Consider the following 23,383-nt stretch of genomic DNA (forward strand, 5'->3'; position numbering starts at 1 on the left):
CAGAAATTTATATATTAAAATTAATATTTTCTAAACAACTACACTATATACAACTACAATGCTCCAGATTCAATTTAAAAAATTATACATTTCAAATGATTTTTAAAACTAAACTAAAACTGTGATAATTTTGAAACTTTAGTATATTATTTATCTATACCTTAGCTAAATTTGTGTGATTTTTTATAAATATATGACAAAAATTAGTATATTAAAATTAATATTTTCTAAACAACTGCACTCTAGTAAAGTACAATGCTCCAGCTTTTGTTTAAATAATTACTCATTTCAAATAATATTTAAAACTAAACTAAAACCACAAAACTTTTAAAACTTAAGTATATTATTCATCTATGCCTTAGCTAAATTTGTATAAATTTTTAAAAATATACGACAGAAATTTATATATTAAAATTAATATTTTCTAAACAACTACACTATATACAACTACAATGCTCCAGATTCAATTTAAAAAATTATACATTTCAAATGATTTTTAAAACTAAACTAAAACTGTGATAATTTTGAAACTTTAGTATATTATTTATCTATACCTTAGCTAAATTTGTGTGATTTTTTATAAATATATGACAAAAATTAGTATATTAAAATTAATATTTTCTAAACAACTGCACTCTAGTAAAGTACAATGCTCCAGCTTTTGTTTAAATAATAACTCATTTCAAATAATTTTTAAAATTTAAGTAAAACTTCAAAACTTTTGAAACTTCAGTATATTCTTCAACAACATTTTAGCTAAACTTATATAAATTTTGATAAATATACAACAAATCTTAATATGCTGAAAATAATATTTTTCAAAAAAACTGCACTTTATTCTTATTGGTATCAGGAACAAAAATCTTCAAAATTTTGTTTATATTAATATTAAAAATAAAAACTCTAATTATATATATAAATATATATATATATATATATATATATATAACAAATTTATTTAACAAAAAATTTTCAAAATATTTGCACAATGATATTTAATATAAAAACTTAATAAAATAATGTATTTACTTATATTTAATAAATTAGCCTACAAATTAATTTACAACCTAAATAAACTTGATTTTGGCAATTTAAAACCTTATAAAACATTTCTAAAAATTTTAGTTGCCTAAAAAATAAAACATAAAATCCCGTACACAATTTATCCATCAAAACATCTTTTATTTATTTATTTATTATTTCATAGAACTTTCAATTGAAGCATCCTGCCAGTCTCTTATGTAAATATTTACATACGGTCGGTTGAAAAATATTAAAATTCCCCGAACTTGGATAAATATTACGTAATTTTATATTTACAATATATAAATAAGACTTTTAGAAACATTTTGGTATATTTTGTTTAAAATATTTTGGTACAAAATAGTGCTCAAAATCGCTTTTGAAAAATGTTGTGCACCGCTGCCTTGACCAAACGTTTGAGGCACCTGATTTACTCCGACGTCTATACAAATACATACACTCATTCGGTTGGTGCGGAGGAAATAAATCATACCTATTTAAAAATTAATTTTAAGGCATTTTTTGCTCCGAAACTATATGAAATTATATTTTTTAATTATTAATTAGACCTTTATTACTACTTTGGCGTACTTAGTTTAATTTCGTCGGGAACAAAAATCGTCGCAATTTTTTTTACAAAATTCTATTACCCCGATGCCGCGACCAAGCCGTTGAAGCCCTTGATTTCCATACAAAATGTATGGGAACCCATAGACTCGTTTTGTGGGTTCTGCATAAGGTTTGGTGTGGTGTGGTGGGGCTAATATAAATTGTGTTTTGAAGACGACGAACGATTCATTTCGGTTTTCGTTTTTGTGTCTGATGTTTGAATAAATATTTTGGTATTTATTTAAAGTGTAAATTGTTCTTTGGACATGGCTTCAGGTAAGAATAATAAATATTAAAAACTTACCTGTATTTAGTAAAAAATATTGCTAAATGTGTATACAAACTTGTTGAAAATTTGCTTATGGTTCGATTGGAAATAACTCAAAAACTATTGTGCCTATTGAAATATTATATATGAGAAATTTGTTAAAGATTTTTTTATCTATGAAAATGTTTAATATAGTTTTGGAGTTAAATTGATAGTTTTTAAGTTATTTTAAATTTTGCACATTATTAACACCATAACGAATTTGTATACAAACTTGGTAAAATTTTGCTTAAGGTTTGATTGAAAATAACTCCAAAACTGTTGTGCTTGTGGAAATATTATATATGAGAAATTTGTTAAGAATTTTGTTAGCTATAAAAATGTTTAATATAGTTTTGGGTTTGAATTAATAGTTTTTGAGTTATTTTAAATTTTGCACTAAAGCACATGGTTTTTTGGTTTGTGTTCCTACGTTTTGGTTCAAAATACCTTCAAAATTTTTAATCCTACAAAAAAGTCGTTTATTAAGGTTTTATTAATTTATTTGATGTTTAATAGTTTTTTATAATTAAATTTATGGTTTTCGAGTTATTAGGAAATTTGTTTCGTATATATTTTATTACAATTTTTTTTGTGGTACTAATTTTTAATTGAAATATCTTTAAAACTATCAGTTGTACTAAAAAATCTTGTACTACGTTTTATTAAGTGTTTACTAAGCTACAAATTTGCTGAATAAAGTTTGTCAATAAATTTATTAGTTCACAAAATATTTTTAAAATTTTTGGCTAACAGCTTTAGGTTTTATTTAACAATTTTGATATTAGTGGTTTTGGATTTGAATATCTCTAAAACTATTAGTCTATCTTCAAAATAATTAATCCTACAAAAAAGTTGTGTATTAAGGTTTTATTAAGTATTTATTAAGCTATTTGATGTTTAATTTTTTTTTTAAATTAAATTAATGGTTTTCGAGTTATTTGGAAATTTGTTTCGTATATTTTTTGTACCAAATTTTTTGCAGTACTAATTTTTGAATTGAAATATCTTCAAAACTAACAGTCGTACAAAAAAATCTTGTACTACGTTTTATTAAGCGTTTATTAAGCTACAATTTGCTGAATAAAGTTTGTTAATAAATTTATTAATTTGCAAAATATTTTTAGAATTCTCGGCTAACAATTTTAGGTTTCATTTTAATAATTTTGATATTAGTCGTTTTGTATTTGAATATCTCTAAAACTATTAGTCTTATAGAAAAATTTAGTAGTACATTCATTCAGTATTTATTAAGCTATTTTTGTTCTGAATATAGTTTATTAAAAAATCTATTAGTTTGCAAAATAATGTTAAAATTTATGGCCAAAAATTTTGGTTTCTATACTAACTATGCAGAGCGTTTAATGTTTTCGATTAAAATATTTCTCAAAATATTGATCGTATTGAAAAAGTTCGTATTATGGTTTTATTAGGAATGTGTTAAGCTAAATTTGTTGTGAATATAGTTTCTTAATAAGTTTATTAGTTTGCCAAATATTTTGGAAATTCTCAGTCAATAATTTAAGTTTTATTTTGAAAATTTGGATATTATGGATTTGAATATCTCTAAAACTATTAGTCGTATAAAAAAATTAGTAGTAAATTTTACTCAGTATTTATTAGGCTATTTTTGTTCTAAATATAGTTTATTGAAAATCTATTAGTTTGCAAAATAATGTTAAAATTTATGGCTAAAAATTTGGGTTTCTATACTAACTATGCAGAGCGTTTAAAGTTTTCGATTAAAATATTTCTCAAAATATTGATCGTATCGGAAAAGTTTGTACAATGGTTTTATTAAGCATTTATTAAGCTACAAATTTGCTGAATAAAGTTTATGGATAAATTTATTAGTTTACAAATTATTAAAAAAATCGAGACAATCACCTTAGTTTGTTTATATTTATTTCTATTAAGAAATGCGTTTGTACTTTTTGGACCAGAATATCTCTAAAATTATTAGTCGTACAATAAAATAAAATACCACGTTTTATTAAGTATTTATTCGACTAAAATTATGTAAAATATTTATACATTTATTTAATAAATCCCACAGTTTAGTAGTTACTGTAAAAATTATCCACCGGCGACAAATTACGTAATACTAAGTTTCAAATGTAAATATCTTTTGAATCATAGCTTGTATATAAAAATAATGTATTAGGATTTTATTACGAATTTATTCAGGTATAAAGTGCCGAATATTGTTTATCAGTAAATCTATTTGTTTGCAAATTATTTAAAACATTTCAAGTATTAGCTATAGTTATCTTTTAACTTATTGCTTTTAGTACCAAAAAAATTCATATGTAGTGTTTGATTAACAATATATCTAAAACTATTATACGTACAAAAAATCTGAATATCACTTTTTATTGAGGATTTATCAAGCTTTATTTGTTGTGAAGAATGTTTATTGTTAAATCTATTACTTTACAAAATATTTTCAAAATTCTATGCCAATAATTTTAGTTTTTCATTACTATTTTTCAAATTTGTTATTGAAATTTGTTTGTACTTTTTGAACCAGAATATCTCTAAAACTATTATTCGTACAGAAAAAAAATATATCACGTCTTATGAGGTGTTTATTAAAATATAAATTCGTAGAATATGTTTTTTAAAAAATTGTATAATTTAAAAGTTATTACAAAAATTACCCATTGGTGACAAATAATGAAACATTAAATATATTCCTTTAACCACAAGTTTTTATATAAGAATAATAAACGGTTTTGTGAATAATTTATTGAATTATATATATATATATATATATATATATATTTAATTATGCAATTGCTAATGGATTTTTAATAGAAAAAGGGTTATACTAATGATGTTTACATAAAATTGGTTAATTTGTCAATTAGACAACTATTAGTTAATGATTTAATCATTAGTTAATTCGAAAAGAAATTTGATTTCTAATTGTTTTTGCCTTTTGGCAGTAATAAATAAATTGCATAAATATTTTCTAGAATAATTTCTGTTTTTATTTTTACTAAAAATTTATTGCAATTTTACACTTGTTTTTAGAGTTCTTATTTAATTTATTACTACTCGTGCAACTGTTTTGTTATATTTTATATAACTTCTGAATAGTTCATCTGATACAAATACAATATTAGATATATTTATTTAAAATTAAATATTATATAATATTGTCTAACATTATAATACTCTACAGCAACTCGGTATACCAAAAAATCTCATCCAATACAGAAATACAAAGTTTTTCTTACCTTGTGCAACTGTTTCGTTATATAATCAACAACTTTTGAACAGTTGATCTGATGCCAATATATTATTAGACAAATTTGTTCAAATTGAGTATTACATAATATTGTCTAACATTATAAAACCCTGCAGCAACTCGGTATACCTAAAAATCCCATCCAATACAACAATTCAATTTTTCTTTACATCAAATAACTCGTGCAATGGTTTACTTATATCCTAGATAACTTTTGATTAGTTCATCTGATGCAAATATATTATTAGACAAATTTATTTAAAATTAAATATTATATGATATTGTCTAACATTATAACACTCCACAGCAACTCGGTATACCTAAAAATCCCATCCAATATAACAATTCACATTTTTTCTTAACTCGTGCAACTGTTTTGTTATATATTCAATAACTTTTGAATAGTTTATTTGATGCTAATATAATATTAGACAAATTTGTTTAAAATTGAATATTAAATAATATTGTCTAACATTACAATACTCTACAGCAACTCGGTGTACTTTAAAATCCCATCCAAAACAACAATTCACATTTTTTCTTAACTCGGGCAACTGTTTTGTTTTATATTAAATAACTTTTGAATAGTTCATCTGTTACAAATACAATATTAGACAATTTGTTTAAAACTGAATATTAAATAATATTGTTTAACATTGTAATACCCTACAGCAACTCGGTATACTTTAAAATCCCATCCAATACAACAATTTCCAGTTTTCCTTCTCTTGTGCAACTGCTTTGTTATATTCTGCATAACTTTCGAACGGTTCATCTGATTTAAACACAATATTCGGAAAATTTGTTTAAAATTAAATATTAAATAATATTGTCTAACATCATAACACTCTACAGCAACTCGGTATACCTAAAAATCCAATCCAATACAACAATTTCCAGTCTCTCCTAACTCGTATAACTGCTTTGGTATATTCTTCATAACTTTTGAATAGTTCATCAGATTTAAACACTTTATTCGACAAATTTGTTTAAAATTAAATCATCTTTAATATTGTCTAACATTATAATACTCTACAGCAACTCGGTATACTTTAAAATCCAATCAAAATCTGACATTTTTTTCTTCTTTCAGACAAAACCGACGCCTCGTCTAAGACGGCGAGTGCCAGTGAAGGCCAAACTGCGGAACCGACTATCAAACAAAATCCTGAAGACTCAAAAAGAACCACGAGTTGGCCAGCAGTGCTTTTTTTCTTATACATTCACGTTTTGGGAATTTACGGAGTGGCTGCGATTTTTAAGGCAAAACTTTTGACGAATTTATTCGGTAAATAGTAATAGAAATATGAAAAAAATATGGAAAAAATATTTTTAATAATTTTAATATTTGTTATTATTATTTATTTATAATATTTTAATATTTTTAGGTTTACTTTTATTAAGTTTAGGCGTTTTGGGATCGACTTGTGGTGCCCATAGACTTTGGACACATAAATCTTATACTGCAAATAAAAGTCTTAGAATTTTTTTGATGCTTTGTCAGACTTTGGCGGGAACTGTAAGTACAAAATATTTTCAAAAATATTTAAATTAGTTATTGAGAATTTATTTGTGCCTATTGGTAAGTTGGTAAAAGACTCTGATAAAAAAAATCTGGTGCAAAGTTGAAGTAAACTCATAAAACTCGTATGAATTGTCTCGGATTGCATAGTTATTTTTGATTTGATGTAACTCTAAAATGGTTAGTCGTACGGAAATTTTTATAAACAATTTTTTATGGTAAATTTATTAAGCTTTAAAAGTACCAAAGAAAGTTATGTAATAAGTTTAATATTTTATAAGATATTACTAATTTTGCAGGACGTTGATGTTACATCAAACTCCATCAAACTTGCATTTAAAATGAACAAATTTTAATATGCTTTTTTTTGGGTTAATATAACTCTAAAATTATTCGTCGTACTGAAATTTTTTATAAATAATTTTTTAAAGTAAATTTATTAAGCTATAGAAGTGCCAAAGATAGTTATGTAATAGATTTAATATTTTATGAGATATTAGTAATTTGGCAAAACGTTACATCGATTGCTTGCATTTAATATGAACAAATTTTAATATGCTATTTTTGAGTTGTTATAACTCTAAAATTATTAGTCGTACGGAAAAATTTCTTTAATAATTTTTTATTGTAAATTTATTTAGCTATAAAAGTGCTGAAGATAGTTATGTAATAAGATTATTATTTTATGAGATATTACTAATTTTGCAAGACGTTAGTGTTACATCAAACTCCAACAAACTTGCATTTAATATGAACAAATTTTAATATGCAATTTTTGAGTTGTTATAACTCTAAAGTTATTAGTCGTACGGAAAATTTTTATTAATAATTTTTTATTGTAAATTTATTAAGCTATAAAAGTGCCAAAGATAGTTACGTAATAAGTTTAATATTTTATGAGATATTACTAATTTTGTAAGGACCTTGCTGTTACATCAAACTCCATCAAACTTGCATTTAATATGAACAAATTTTAATATGCTATTTTTGAGTTGATTAGTTGAACTCTAAAATTATTAGTCGTACTGAAATTTTTTATAAATAATTTTTTAAAGTAAATTTATTAAGCTATAGAAGTGCCGAAGATAGTTATGTAATAAGTTTAATATTTTATGAGATATTACTAATTTTGCGAAGACGTTGCTGTTACATCAAACTCCATCAAACTTGCATTTAATATGATCAAATTTTAATATGCTATTTTTGAGTAGTTATAACTCTAAAATTATTAGTCGTACGGATTTTTTTTTAAATAATTTTTTATTCTAAATTCATTAAGCTATAAAAGTACCAAAGAAAGTTATGTAATACGTTTAATATTTTTTGAGATATTACTAATTTTGCGAGACGTTCCTGTTACATCAAACTCCATTGCTTGCATTTAAAATGAGAAATTTTTAAAGTGCTATTTTATTTGAGTTGTTATAACTCTAAAATGGTTAGTCGTACAGAAATTTTTATTAATAATTATTTATTGTAAATTTAATAATCTATAAAAGTGCCGAAGATAGTTATGTAATATATTTAATATTTTATAAGATATTACTAATTTTGCCAGACGTTACATGTTACATAAAACTCCATTGCTTGCATTTAATATAAACAAATTTTAATATGCTATTTTAGTTGATATAACTCTAAAATTATTAGTCGTACCAAAAAATTTCTTTAATAATTTTTTATTGTAAATTTCTTAAGCTATAAAAGTGCCAAAGATAGTTACGTATTAAGTTTAATATTTTATAAGATATTACAAATTTTGCGAAACGTTGCTGTTAAATCAAACTCCATCAAACTTGCATTTAAAATGAGAAATTTAATATGCTTTTTTTTGGTTTAAATAACTCTAAAATTATTAGTCGCTTGGAAAAATTTCTTTAATAATTTTTTATAGTAAATTTATTAAGCTATAAAAGTGCCGAAAATAGTTATGTAATAAGTTTAATATTTTATGAGATGTTGGTAATTTTGCGAGACTTTTCTTAATATGCTATTTTAGAGTTGTTATAACTCTAAAATTATTAGTCGTACAAAAAAATTTTATTTTTTTTTTGTTGAAAATTTAATCAACTATAAATTTCTCATAGACAGCAAAATGATCAAGTTAATATTTTATGAAATTTTAGCAATTTTTCGAGACTACTAAAGACAAATTTCCACAATATTTAGAATGAACTAATTTTTTAAAAATTTATATTAAATAAACCATTAGTTATAAATTATTCTAAATTTAGTATGTCAATAACAAGTACGTCTATTATACAGAAAAATAGTAAAAATTTCGTAAAAATAATTATTAGTATATAAAATCAGTACAAAGTACCCAAGCTAGTACTAAATTTTGAAAAATTAAATAAAAAAACTTTCAAAATTCGGCAAAAATATATTATTAATTCTAAATTATTATAATTTCAGTATGTTACTAATATACCTACATATCTGTTATACGTAAAAATATTAAAAATTTAATTTTTCCAATTATTAGTATATGAGATTGATATTTGAAGCGCAAAATACCCAAGAAAGATCTAGTTCTGAAATTATAAAAATGAAGTCAACTTTAAAAATTCGGCAAAAATGTATTATTAATTCTAAATTATTATTATTTCGGTATGTTACTAATATACATTTCTGTTATAAAGAAAAATATTAAAAATTTGGTGAAAATAATTATTAGTATATAAAATCAGTAACTAATTGCGCAAAGTACCCAAGAAAATCTAGTACTAAATTTAATTTATTAAGTTGAAATTGCAAAATTCGGCAAAATTTAATATTAATTCTAAATTATTTTAATTTTAGTATGTTACTAATATACATGTCTGTTATACAGAAAAATAGTAAAAATTTAATAAAAATAATTATTAGTATATAAAATCAGTAACTAATTGCGCAAAGTACCCAAGAAAGATCTAGTACTAAATTTAATAAATTAAGCTGAAATTGCAAAATTTGGCAAAATTTAATATTAGTTCGGAATTACTATAATTTCAGTATGTTACTAATATACATGTCTGTTATACAGAAAAATAGTAAAAATAATTATTAGTATATATAATCAGGAACTAATGCACAAAGTACCCAAGAAAGATCTAGTTCTGAAATTAGAAAAAAAGTCAACTTTGAAAATTCGGCAAAAATATAATATTAATTATAAATTATTATAATTTCAGTATGTTATTAATATACATGTCTGTTATACAGAAAAATCGTAAAAATTTAGTATAAATAATTATTAGTATATAAAATCAGTAACTCTTGGCGCAAAGTACCCAAGAAAGATCTAGTTCTAAATTTAGAAAAATAATGTCAATTTTCAAAATTCGGCAAAAATATATTATTACTTCTAAATTATCATAATTTTAGTATGTTACTAATACACATGTCTGTTATACGGAAAAATATTAAAAGTTTAATTTTATTAATTATTAGTACAAAATCGATATTTGAAGCGCAAAATACCCAACAAAAATCTAGTTGATTAAATGTCAACTTTGAAAATTCAGTATAAATAAACTACTTGCTCTAAATTGTTCAAAATTTGATATGTTATATTTAAATATGCCTAAAATAATTTGGCATAAAAATAATTTAGTTAAAAAAAATTTTAATCAAAAAATTCAGTAATCACTTGAACAAAGTACGTACTAGAAGCAAAACTTATTTAGTATAAAATCATAAAGTTTACTTTAAAAAAATTAATTCTAGACAAAGTGCTAGTTTTTTTAAACTATAATTTTGGTATGTTATACCTAAATATGTCTATTAAAATATAAAATTGTAAAAATTTAGTAAAAATAATTATTAGTATATAAAATCAGTAACTAGTTGCGTAAAGTTCTCAAGAATGATCTAGTTCTGAAATTAGAAAAAGAATGTCAACTTTGAAAATTCAGTATAAATAAACTACTCGCTCTAAATTCTTAAAATTTTGGTATGTTAAACCTAAATATGCCTAAAATAATTTGGCATAAAAATAATTCAATTAAACAATTTTTAATAAAAAAAAATCAGTTATTACTTGAACAAAGTCCGTACCACAAACAAAATTTGGTGTAAGAACATCAAGTCAGTTTTTAAAAATTTACCATAAACAAAGTATTAATTTTTTTGAACTATAATTTTGGTATGTTATACCTAAATATGTCTATTAAAATATAAAATAGTAACAAATTAATTTAAACAATTATTAGTATAAAAAGTTAGTATTTGTTAGCACAAATCCTACATAGAAATATCTATACAATTTTAGCTTTTATTTAATTTATTTTATTTTTGTTCAAACCTAATATTTGTTTTTGATAACACCCAAGGTTTTTCCTTATATTATCTAAATAATTATTCAAATCCATTTGTTTTTTGCAATAACTTTAGCAATTATTTTCAACAATTACATTTTATTTTCAATGTCAGCAAATGGTTTCAATAATTTTAAAACAAAACATAGTTTATTTTTCAGATCCAATTTTACCTTAAAGGTTGTACTAAATAAAGTAAATTTCTAATTACAATGCAATATTTAATTACAAAGCAAACTGTTAGTTTGGAAAAGAAAAGTTCAAAGTTCAACGAATTCAATGTAAATTCATTTACATTTGCTATTGTATGAAAAATCAATCGGAAATAATATTCTCGAACGAAACTATTCAATAATTATAATATATTAATATTTATTAGACTAAACTTTGAACGTTTGATTGTGATTTTCTGAAAAATACTTTGTACGTAATTGAATAAATATTTTTTTTAAATATATAGATTGGTAAATATATTTCTACAAAAAATTTCATATAAATGGGAAAACCTTTATTTAAACCACAAATAGACAAAATAAATAAACCGAATGTGTTTACCCAAAAATATTCCAAGAAATACTTTTACTTTTATACTCTTTTAAATATATAATTTAGTTAATAATAATAACATTTATAAAATTCTAAAGGATATAAAAAATGCACTACAAATTAGGCACTTACAAATTATGCACGTAATTTTGAAAATTATTTAAAAATATAAAACGTACTCCTACAAAAATATTTTATATAACAAACTAATAGATAATTGAATTATTAATAATACTTTCTAACACAATTTTTTAATCAAACTAATATTTTACAAGTTATTTTCAAAAATCTAAATACACCACAAATGGCTTAATATAAAAAGAGCATTACTGCAGGATACAAATGTGATAGTTTTGACTATAACTTTAAAAATAATCAATATATATATAAATAATATAAATTATATATATAATATAAATTACACCTAGTTACTTTTTCTATCAATTTTCAAAACAAATTAATGTTTGCTCATTAAATTACTTTATTTACGGTCATAAAATAATTTTTAACAACTGTATCTTTTGCAATATTGCAAAATGCACTTCATAAAAGGTTAGTAGAAGCATTCGATGAGTGCAGTTGATGCAAAAAAGTGAGAAAGTTGACACTTGAATAGATCTTTTTAGAAAAAACCTTCTTTTGCATATAATAAAGTAATTGTCAATTAACACTCGGTTATGTAAGAAAATTCTTCGACGTGTTTAAAGTATAAATATTATATGTATATATATATATATATATATATATAATATATATATGTATGTATGTATATTTATAAATATAATATAGGCCAAGCCTTAAGCACTTTCTACACTTATTCAAACACTTGAAAAGTGTTTCTTAATATTTTCTTATTGTTAGAGTGTAAATCGAACGATTTTGTATGAGAACTGTTATATAAATTATAGATGTCTTAGTTTTTTTTTAGTATTACTTGCAAAATAAGCGTTGGATTTAAAAACTGTCTTCAAAAGATTTGTTTATGATAAAATTATCTATACTTTTGTTATATATGATATTTTTGTAAGAGTACGTTTTATATTTTTAAATAATTTTCAAAATTTTGTTAACGTAGAGTTCAAGTACGTGCCTAATTTGTAATGCTTTTTTTATATTTTTGAGAATAACTTGTTAAATAACAGTTTGATTTAAAAATTGTATTAGAAGGAATTATTAAGAAATCAATTATCTATTAGTTTGTTATACATAACATTTTTGTAGGGGTACATTTTATATTTTTAAATAACTTTCAAACGTAAGTCTAAATTATTAAAATCTATTGAAGGTGGAGCTTAAAAAATGTCTTATACTTATGAACTCTTAAAAAGTTTATTTAAATATTTTTTTTATTATTGAAGACATTTTAGTATAAATTTTTTAATGTAATATTTAGACATTTACATAATTTAAAAATAGTTCCAACTATAAAACTTCACACATATTTTAAGACCATAAAATTAAATTATTAATTATAAGACTTATTGTATATATATATATATAAATATATATATATATATATATATATATATATATTTGTATTCTTCGTTTTTTGTGCCAAAACTATAAACTATATTAACTAGTTGTATATGGAGTAATAGTTAACAATTTCATAAAGACAATTTTTATATAAATAGATTTTAAATATATAAATTAGGTTAAAAGTTATAACCCAAATTAGTACCTTACTTTCGATAAGACATTGTCAAAGTTTACAAGCAATTTATATACATATTTTGCACTTTCATAACATCAATATATATGTACAGTTTATAAATATTTTTATGCAAAATGACTTCTAGAAGACTATTTTTAAATGCAATTCTTACTTTAAAAGTTATGATCAAAAATATGCATATGCATTCACACAAAACCTGTTTAATTTACGTAAAACAAGTAAACTTATGCATTTATTGGTTTTAAAGATTCGATTTGCGACAAAACTATAAATAAAAGTAACTAACAGATAAAAGATAATTTTATAAAGATTGTGTATAAATAGATTTTAAATATAGTGATTTTTTTAGACATTACGAACCAAAATGTACAATTCGTACGTAGACTCTACACGAAATTTGCACTCTTGTCCTTTACCTTAACCAAATTTTGAAAATATGTTAAAAATATAAAAAGTGATTTTACAAAACTATCACATATGACGAACTAATAGGTAATTCTTTTACCAATAATTCTTTCTAATATAGTTTGCAAATCTAAGCAATAGTTTACAAGTCATTCTCAAAACAACAAACAAAAACACAATAACCCTTGCACCTTCAAACTACAAACTTTGAAAATCATTTAAAAATACAAAACGCACTCCTAGACTATTGTTATATATAACAATCTTTTACCTAAAATCATCGCCAACAAATCCTCCATACACACCAACCACCTCCAACAACTATTTTCCAACTTACAGCCAAAAAACACTAAAAATCTAACCTCTATCATCTTTCCTTTCAGGGAAGTATATATCTACTACAACTTTAGCACCTCCAAACTTTGAACTTTGAAAATTATTTAAAAATACTAAACGCACTCCTACACTATTCTCATATATGACAATATTTTACCCAAAATCATCCCCAACAACTTTTTCATACACAACAACTACCTCCAACAATTATTTAACAACTTACAGCCAAAAACACAAAAAACTAACCTCTATCCTCTTTTCTTCCAGTGAAGTATCTATCTACTACAACTTTAGCACCTACAAACTTCGAACTTTAAAAATTATTTAAAAATACTAAACGTGCTCCTACACTTTTGTCATATATAACAATCTTTTACCCAAAATCATCCCCGACATATTTTTTATACACACCAACCACCTCCAAGAACTATTTTTTAACTTACAACCACAAACCCTAAAAATCTGTGGCGGAATGAAAATGTTCTTGACAGATGTCAGTTGATTGACGCCAATTTGATGACTAAACTACACAGCACACTTGGAGCTACGCTGATGCGAATGTCGCATCTAGCAAGCTTTAGCTAGATTATTGTTTTCACGATCGTAAAATTGTTTTCTCGGTTTTAGTCAGCGATCAATTTTCGGGCTAATAAATTGATATCAAAATTTATATCATATCAGTTTCGTTGTAAATTGAGTTATCAATAAACTCACATTATCATCGAGTCTACAACATTTATTTACGGTTTCATTTCTAAATATAATTTATTAATATTAAGTGGCACACGTATGCCATAAATCTAACCCTTATCCTCTTTCCTTCCAGGGAAGTATCTACAGTTGGGTTCGTTCCCACAGGCTACATCATGCAACTTTAGACACCGACAAGGACCCTTTTTACAGCAACAAGGACCTTTTTAAGTCCCAAATCGTCCACCAGCTCCAGGGCTACAGCCCGGAGCAGGAAAGGCTGCTGGAGCAGCAGGACATGAGCGATTTGGAGAAGGACAAGGTGGTCATGTTCCAGAAATCGTAAGTTGGGGAATGGATTTATGGGTATAAGGGGTTGTTGTAGGGTATTTTGGTGTAGGACAATGTTGGAGATCGTGAAATTTTGTATAAATTTGCTAAAGATTGCTTATAGTTTGGATGAATAGTTTAGAAGTTATACGGATTTTGGTAAATGAAGGCACAAACCAGTTTCAGGTACTCAACTTTACTGCCGCATTTCAAATGCAGTTTTGAAGTATACCAAGTTGCTGTAGGTCTTTACAACCTTAGACAACTTTATACACAATTCAATTTACTACAAATCACCCATACATACCATCCACTTCACACAAACCCATCAAAAGTTACCATTAACAAAACAAAAGCAATTCAACCAACAATCCACTACCCACCTTTACCAAAGGGTTGACTAATCAAGCCAATTTTTTATAAGGAGTTATTGTAGGGTATTTTGATGTTAGACAATGTCACAGGTCATGCAATTTTGTATAAATTTGCTAGAGATTTCTTTTAGTTTGGACAAATAGTTTTGAAGTTACAAGAGACATGGTAAATGAATGCACAAACCAGTTTCAGGTACTCACTTTCACTGTCTAATTTCAAATGCGTTTTTTAAGTATACCGAGTTGCTGTAGGTCCATACAACCTTAGACAACTTTATACACAATTCAATTTCTCACAAATCACTTATACATACCATCCCCTTCACACAAACCCATCAAAAGTTATCATCACCAAAACGAACAAAATTCAACCAACAATCAACTACCCACCTTAACCAAAGGGTTGACTAATCGGGCCAATTTTTTATAAGAAGTTGTTGTAGGGTATTTTGGTGTTAGACAATGTTATAGGTCATGCAATTTTGTATAAATTTGTTGAAGATTTCTTTTAGGTTGGACAAATAGTTTTGAAGTTACAAGAATTTTGGTAAATGAATGGACAAACCAGTTTAAGGCTCTCAACTTTACTGCCGAATTTCGAATGCGTTTTTGAAGTATACAGAGTTGCTGTAGGTCCTGACAACCTTAAACAACTTTATACACAATTCAATTTATTACAAATCACCCATACACACCATCCACTTAACACAAACCCATCAAAATTTACAAGCCATACAACAAAACAATTCAACCAACAATCCACTACCCACCTTAACCAAAGGGTTGACTAATTGAGCCAATTTTTTATAAGGAATTGTTGTAGGATATTTTGATGTTAGACAATGTGGTTGATCATGCAATTTTGTATAAATTTGCTAAAGATTTTTTTTAGGTTGGACAAATAGTTTAGAAGTTATAAGAATTTTGGTAAATAAATTCACAAACCAGTTTAGGGCTCTCAACTTCACTGCCAAATTTCAAATACGTTTTTAAAGTATATCAAGTTGATGTAGGTCCATACAACCTTAGACAACTTTATACACAATTCAATATACTACAAATCACCCATACACAGCATCCACTTCACACAAACCCATAAAAAATTACAACCCATACAACAAATCAAATCCAACCAACAATCTACTACTCACCTTTACCAAAGGGTTGACTTATCGTCCTAATTTTTTTCCTGCAGGTTCTACTGGCCAATGTACATAATCCTAACACTTTTGCTGCCAATCAATGCTCCGATGGAATACTGGGGCGAAAATTTTGTCAACAGTTTCTTCATAATTGGATGCACAAGATACCTTTTGGCCCTTCATGCATCCTGGTTGATAAATTCTGCAAGGCATGTTTGGGGAATTAAACGAGGAGAAAGGTAAAAAAATAGGAAAAATTGATAAAATAGTATTAAATAGTGATAAATAATATTAAATAGTACTCAATAGTACTTAAACTATTTTTTTCTGTATAAAAATTTTAATATTTTAACTTGTTGTGGAAGATATTAGAAAAGTGGTGGCCGCAGGTTGGACTAAAGTGTTAAAGATTTGTTAAGGTTTTTTTTGTACCAAAAAGTGGTTATAGAAAGACATGTTGTATAGCACATATATAGCTTATACTATTAGCTATGATTTACCCAAAGACAACTTTAATTTATCTTTATTACTTCAGAAGTTACAAGCCAAAGTTTGGAAAAATATCACCAGAAACTTGCCATCTTACTTACACACTAATAATATATTCTGTGGTGTTAACGTGTTTTATTAATAATTTTCTTATCAATATTTTGATTTTTATTAATTTGTTTTATATTTTTAGGTATCCTTCAGACAGCAACATGATTTTCTTCATCACAAAATCCTACTGGCCAAGTTACCACTATATGCTACCATGGGATTATCAATCTGGAGAATATGGAACTTATGGTAAAAATTTAAAATAAATCAATATTTTGATAAAAATAAGTAAAAAATTAAGCCAAAAGTGTTAAAAATACTCTAATGCATCAGCAGGATGAAGTTCTAATTCAATGCAACTAATATGATATCTTAAAAAGTGACCCAACACTTATTTTTACCAAAAAAAAAGTAGTTTTATTTTGAATATTGGTTTTTGTCTTCTGAATCTCTTATATAACAATATAAATCAAATTTAATACTAAATTCGTGATCTACTTTTTGAGCACTATCAATAGACACCCCACATGTACTTATCAATTTGCCTATTGGCAAGTTACTATTAATTTTTCTGGTACTCGTTCAACTTTTTGATGCTCTACCACATTTTTTTAAAATATATTCAAACTGCAATATTGCAAATTAAATTGATTTAGAAATTCGTATTCTGCTTTTTGAGCTCTATCCATAGACATATCACATGCACTTATTGAAAAGCCTATTGGCAAGTTGCTAATAATTTTCCGGGTACTTGTTCAACTTTTTGATGCTCTACTACATTTTTTTAAATTTAACTAAAACTGCAATATTGCAAACTAAATTTGTTTACAGATTTGTAATCTGCTCTCCGAGCTCTATCAATAGATACCCCACATGCACTATCAGTTAGCCTATTGGCAAGTTGCTATTAATTTTTCTGGTACTTTTAGATGTTCAACTTTTAGATGTTTCACCACATTTTTTTCAAATAAATTCCAACTGCAATATTGCAAATTAAATTGGTTTACACATTTGGAATCTGCTTTTTGAGCTCTATCAATAGACACCCTACATGTACAAACAGTTTGCCTATTGGCAAGTTGCTATTAATTTTCCGGGTACTTGTTCAACATTATGATGCTCTACCATATTTTTTTTAAATAAATCTGAACTACAATATTGCAAATTAAATTGGTTTATAAATTCATGTTCTGCTTTTTGAGCTCTATCCATAGACATGTCACTTGCTCTTATTGAATTGCCTATTGGCAAGTTGGTAATAATTTTTCTGGTACTTGTACAACTTTTAGATGTTCCACCACATTTTTTTTAAATAAATTTAAACTGCAATATTGCAAATTAAATTGGTTTACACATTTGGAATCTGGTTTTTGAGCTCTATCCATAGACATGTCACATGCACTTATCAAATTGCCTATTGGCAAGTTGCTAATAGTTTTCTTGGTATTTGTTCAAATTTTTGATGCTGCACCACCTTTTTTTAAATTAAATTCAAACTGCAATATTATAATTTACGTTCGTTTACACATTTAGAATCTGCTCATTAAGCTCTATCAATAGACACGTCACATGTACTATCGGTTTGCCTATTGGCAAGTTGCTATTAATCTTCTTGGAACTTATTCAACTTATAGATGCTTCACCACTTTTTTTTAAATAAAATCAAAACTGCACAATTATAAATTAAGTTTGTTTACATATTTATAATCTGCTTTTTGAGCTCTATCCATAGACACGTCACATTCACTTATCGATTTGCCTATTGGCAAGTTGCTAATAATCTTTCTGGCACTTGTTCAACTTTTTGATGCTTACCACATTTTTTTTAAATTAAATTCAAACTGCAATATTGCAAATTAAATTGGTTTACACATTTGGAATCTGCTCATTAAGCTCTATCCATAGACACCCCACATGTAATATCAGTTTCCCTATTGGCAAGTTGCTATTAACTTTTCTGGTACTTGTTCAACTTTTTTGATGCATCACCACATTTTTTTAAATTTAACTAAAACTGCAATATTGCAAATTAAATTGGTTTATAAAGTCGTATTCTGCTTTTTGAGCTCTATCCATAGACACCTTGCATGCTCTTATCAGTTTGCCTATTGGCAAGTTGCTATTAATTTTTATAGTACTTGTTCAACTTTTAGATGTTCCACCACATTTTTTAAAAATTAAATTCAAACTGCAATATTGCAAATTAAATTGGTTTAGAAATTTATATTCTGCTTTTTGAGCTCTATCCATTGATACGTCACATGTACTATCAGTTTGCCAATTGGCAAGTTGCTATTAATTTTTCTGGAACTTGTTCAACTTTTAGATGTTCCACCACATTTTTTTAAATAAATTTAAACTGCAATATTGTAAATTAAATTGGTTTAGAAATTCGCATTCTGCTTTTTGAGTTCTATCCATAGACATGTCACATGCACTTATTGAATTGCCTATTGGCAAGTTGCTATTAATTTTTCTGGTACTTGTTCAACATTTTAATGCTCTACCACATTTTTTTAAAATTAAATTAAAAATACAATATTGCAAATTAAATTTGTTCAGAAATTTGTATTCTGCTTTTTGAGCTCTATCAATAGACACCACACATGCCTTACCAATTTGCCTAGTGGCAAGTTGCTATTAATCTTCTTGGAACTTGTTCAACTTTTAGATGTTTCACCACATTTTTTTAAAATTAAATTCAAACTGCAATATTGCAAATTAAATTGGTTTAGAAATTCGTATTCTGCTTATTGAGCTCTATCCATAGACACCCAACATGTATTATCAGTTAGCCTATTGGCAAGTTGCTATTAATTTTTCTAGTACCTGTTCAACTTTTTGATACTCTACCACATTTTTTATAATTAAATTAAATGTACAATATTGAAAATTAAATTTGTTTACACATTTAAAAGCTGCTGTTTGAGCTCTACCCATAGACATGTCACACGTACTATAGGTTTGCCTATAGGCAAGTTGCTATGAATTTTTCGGGTACCTGTTGTTTTTTTTAAATAAATTCCAAAAGCAATATCATAAATTAAATTTGTTTACACATTTAGAATCTGCTCTCAAAGCTCTTTTCCCAGACACCCAACATGCCTAACCAATTATGCCTATTGGCAAGTTGCTTATAATATTTTGCATACCTTCCAGGCTCCGGTTGCTCCACCGCCTTCATCAGAGTTTTTGCAGCTTTGGGATTGGCCACGAATTTACGAACTATGGATTCTGCTTCTGTGAAGAAGGCTTTGGCGAATTCTGTAGATACTGGTAAATATAATAAAAAATAAATATAATATAATAAATAATAATATAATAAGTAATTTTTTTATTTATACAGCAAAAAGTTTTTGTAGAATGATATGCCATGTTCTTTTTTGTCTTTGGAATTGGTTTTTCTAAAATTTTGTGAAAAATAGTTCACTGGTACTTTTTACACAATTACTAAATAACTTCCCGAAAATTTTTGCATTTCTCGACGTTTTGAAGGTTTCTGAACATTTTGGCATACCTCAGAAAACTAATGGATGTGTGTGTGTGTGTGTGTGTTTTGTATGTCCGCATTTTTTCGTCCACATTTTTTTAGGTTAAAAAATCATTACATCCTTTTTTATTTTCCATAAAATATTTTTGTAATTTTAGATCAAAAATTCAAAAAATCACCCAGGCTAAGCACAGTCTAAGCGCCACTCCGGTACAAATATTTACCCAAGTGCGTTTAGACTGTTTATGTATTGGAGCACTTTTCCAATTTTGTGAGAAAAACTATTGAAAAATTTGAAAATGCTGCCGAGATAAGCTCAGTATAAGTGAAAATGTCGCACAGAAATATTTGAAAATGCGTTTAGACTGTGACTATACCAAAATTTGGTACATTTTTTTACATTTTTGCAAATATCTCGAAAACTTTGTATTGTGCACTCTTTTCTAATTAACTTAGCAGAAACTAGATAAAATTCACTACAGATTCATCTCAAACTTTTTGTTTTCTTCAATATAAAAGTTTTGAATAAAACTTGATTGAATATATATATATATAATTTCTCTTGAACGGTTAGTCCAATTTCGATAAAACTTTTTGGATTTTGTCAAGAGAATTTACAATTGGTATTGATTTACAAAAATTTGAATTATGTTAAAACAGATGTTCCGGAGATAAATTGATTTATGATTTACATTTGATTTTATATGTCTATTTATTTTTTAGGTAAACCAATAGAGCAGTGCTTGGAAGAAGTCGGTTCTAAGGCCCAACAAAAATTTCATCCTGAACACTATTTGGACGCCGTCAAGTATACATCATAATTTTTACTCATTTCTTTTCTAAAAAAATTAACAAAAATAGTTTAAATAAATTAAGAACAAATTAACAACAAATTATTTAAACAAAGTCAGAAGTGGATGAAAATCTTTAGTAAAAAAAATATGTATATATATATATATATATATATATCCACTCCTTCACTACACTTGCGTTGTAACCTTGATCAGTGTCCATAATGCACCGCTATTAATAACATGAAACTCGTTTGTTAATATAATAGTATTTTATTATTTTACACAAATTTAGTGTCCAATCAATTTTACATCATAATTAATTTTTCTGTTGTTTTTCCTGGTTTGATTACTAAATGATGACACACATCAAGTGTCAAAACGTTTAATGGAATAAATAATTTTGTTATTTAATCTTTTTTTAATTCGACGATTAGGCTGCAAAAATATTACATATATATATATATATATATATATATATATATATAATATCATTTTTCTTGAAAGGCTAGTCGAATTTCGATAAATCTTTTTGGATTTTGACAAAAGAATTTACAATTGGTATTGAGTTACAAAAATAGTAATTATGTAGATAAAAATTAGCATTTTATTTTGGTTTTTCTTGAAAAAAACTAAAATTTTGACAGAAAACATTAGTAGAAATATCATTTTATAAACAATTTGCATAAAATATTAGATATGTGTTAAATTCCGAGCAAAAAATTGGAGGTCAATAATATTATTGGTAAAAAGCATGAAATATTTGCTAGATATGATATATAAACAAATTAGTTAAACATATTTGTTATAAAATATTTTAATCCACTATTGACTTTGTTTAAATAAATATTTTTAAAGACTTTAAAATATTTTGAAAAACACTCTTGCCAAAATTGCATGAAATTTTACCAAAAATTTTGTTAAATAAAAAACTAAGTCTGACAACATTTTTTGGGGCCCAAAATAATTAAAAAAAAAACACTTTTTAAATATAAAACTTACACTTAATTAATTTTACTAACACAATTTATTAGATAAAAGTTTAAAACAATTTTAGTACACCAAAAAATATTTAGTTTGCACCAAATTAATATTTACAAATTTGCACCACTTTGAATATAATATTCACAAATTTTAAAAAATCTAAAAATATTATTTAATATAATTCAACACTATTTACATAAACCAAAATAATTTGGAAATAATACTTTTAAAATATAAAACTTGCGTATAATTTTATTTAAACACAAGTTTTTAAAACAGTTTTTTAACACCGTTTCGAATTAAAATTTTACCAAATTTTTGGAAAAAAATTATATAAATATATAATTTATAATAATTTAAATTAATTAACACTATTTTTTTATTTTTTCACATTTTTGCATGATTTTATTTTTATTCTGCACAATATTTTGCACTGGGAACTCTATTTTTCATAACAATTTTTTGTTTTTAGGAGATTTTGAAAAATTTGTGCACCCAAAAAAATTGGGACTTTTGTGAAATATTGTGTGAGAATGGTAATAAAAAATAATTATTTAAATATTTTCTATTTTTGCACGTTTTTATTTTTATTCTGCACAATATTTTGCACTGGAAACTCTATTTTTCATGACAATTTTTTGTTTTAGGAGATTTTGAAAAATTTGTGCACGAAAAGCAAAAAAAATTAGGAAAAAAATTTGTCCAAGAAAAAAATTGGGACTTTTGTGAAATATTGTGTGTGAATGCTAATAAATAATAATTATTTAAATATTTTCTATTTTTGCACGTTTTTATTTTTATTCTGCACAATATTTTGCACTGGAAACTCTATTTTTCATGACAATTTTTTGTTTTAGGAGATTTTGAAAATTTGTGCACGAAAAGCAAAAAAAATTAGGAAAAAAAAAAATTGGGACTTTGTGAAATATTGTGTGTGAATGCTAATAAATAATAATTATTTAAATATTTTCTATTTTTGCACGTTTTTATTTTTATTCTGCACAATATTTTGCACTGGAAACTCTATTTTTCATGACAATTTTTTGTTTTAGGAGATTTTGAAAAATT

General features: G+C 25.2%; 1 protein-coding gene across 1 annotated transcript; it reads left to right on the forward strand.

Moving 5' to 3' along the window:
• The first annotated feature begins 1,832 nt into the window (after positions 1-1,832).
• Positions 1,833-21,424, forward strand: LOC113389210 (acyl-CoA desaturase 1-like). The gene is made up of 8 exons (XM_026626270.1): positions 1,833-1,908; positions 6,286-6,480; positions 6,581-6,711; positions 14,801-15,006; positions 16,564-16,749; positions 17,193-17,299; positions 20,210-20,326; positions 21,264-21,424. The coding sequence occupies exons 1-8, from the start codon at positions 1,899-1,901 to the stop codon at positions 21,359-21,361; spliced, it is 1,050 nt and encodes a 349-aa protein (XP_026482055.1). The 5' UTR covers positions 1,833-1,898; the 3' UTR covers positions 21,362-21,424.
• Positions 21,425-23,383: the final 1,959 nt, after the last annotated feature.

This window comes from Ctenocephalides felis, unplaced genomic scaffold (assembly GCF_003426905.1).
Source record: "Ctenocephalides felis isolate EL2017-DRISC unplaced genomic scaffold, ASM342690v1 CF-g0.4_SCAFFOLD_03573, whole genome shotgun sequence".
Classification (NCBI taxonomy): Eukaryota; Metazoa; Arthropoda; class Insecta; order Siphonaptera; family Pulicidae; genus Ctenocephalides; species Ctenocephalides felis.

Coding starts and splice junctions, on each gene's coding strand:
- LOC113389210 (XM_026626270.1), top strand. Junction 6,481..6,580: donor ACTTTTGACGAATTTATTCG/GTAAATAGTAAT, acceptor TAATATTTTTAG/GTTTACTTTTATTAAGTTTA. Junction 16,750..17,192: donor GGAATTAAACGAGGAGAAAG/GTAAAAAAATAG, acceptor TTATATTTTTAG/GTATCCTTCAGACAGCAACA.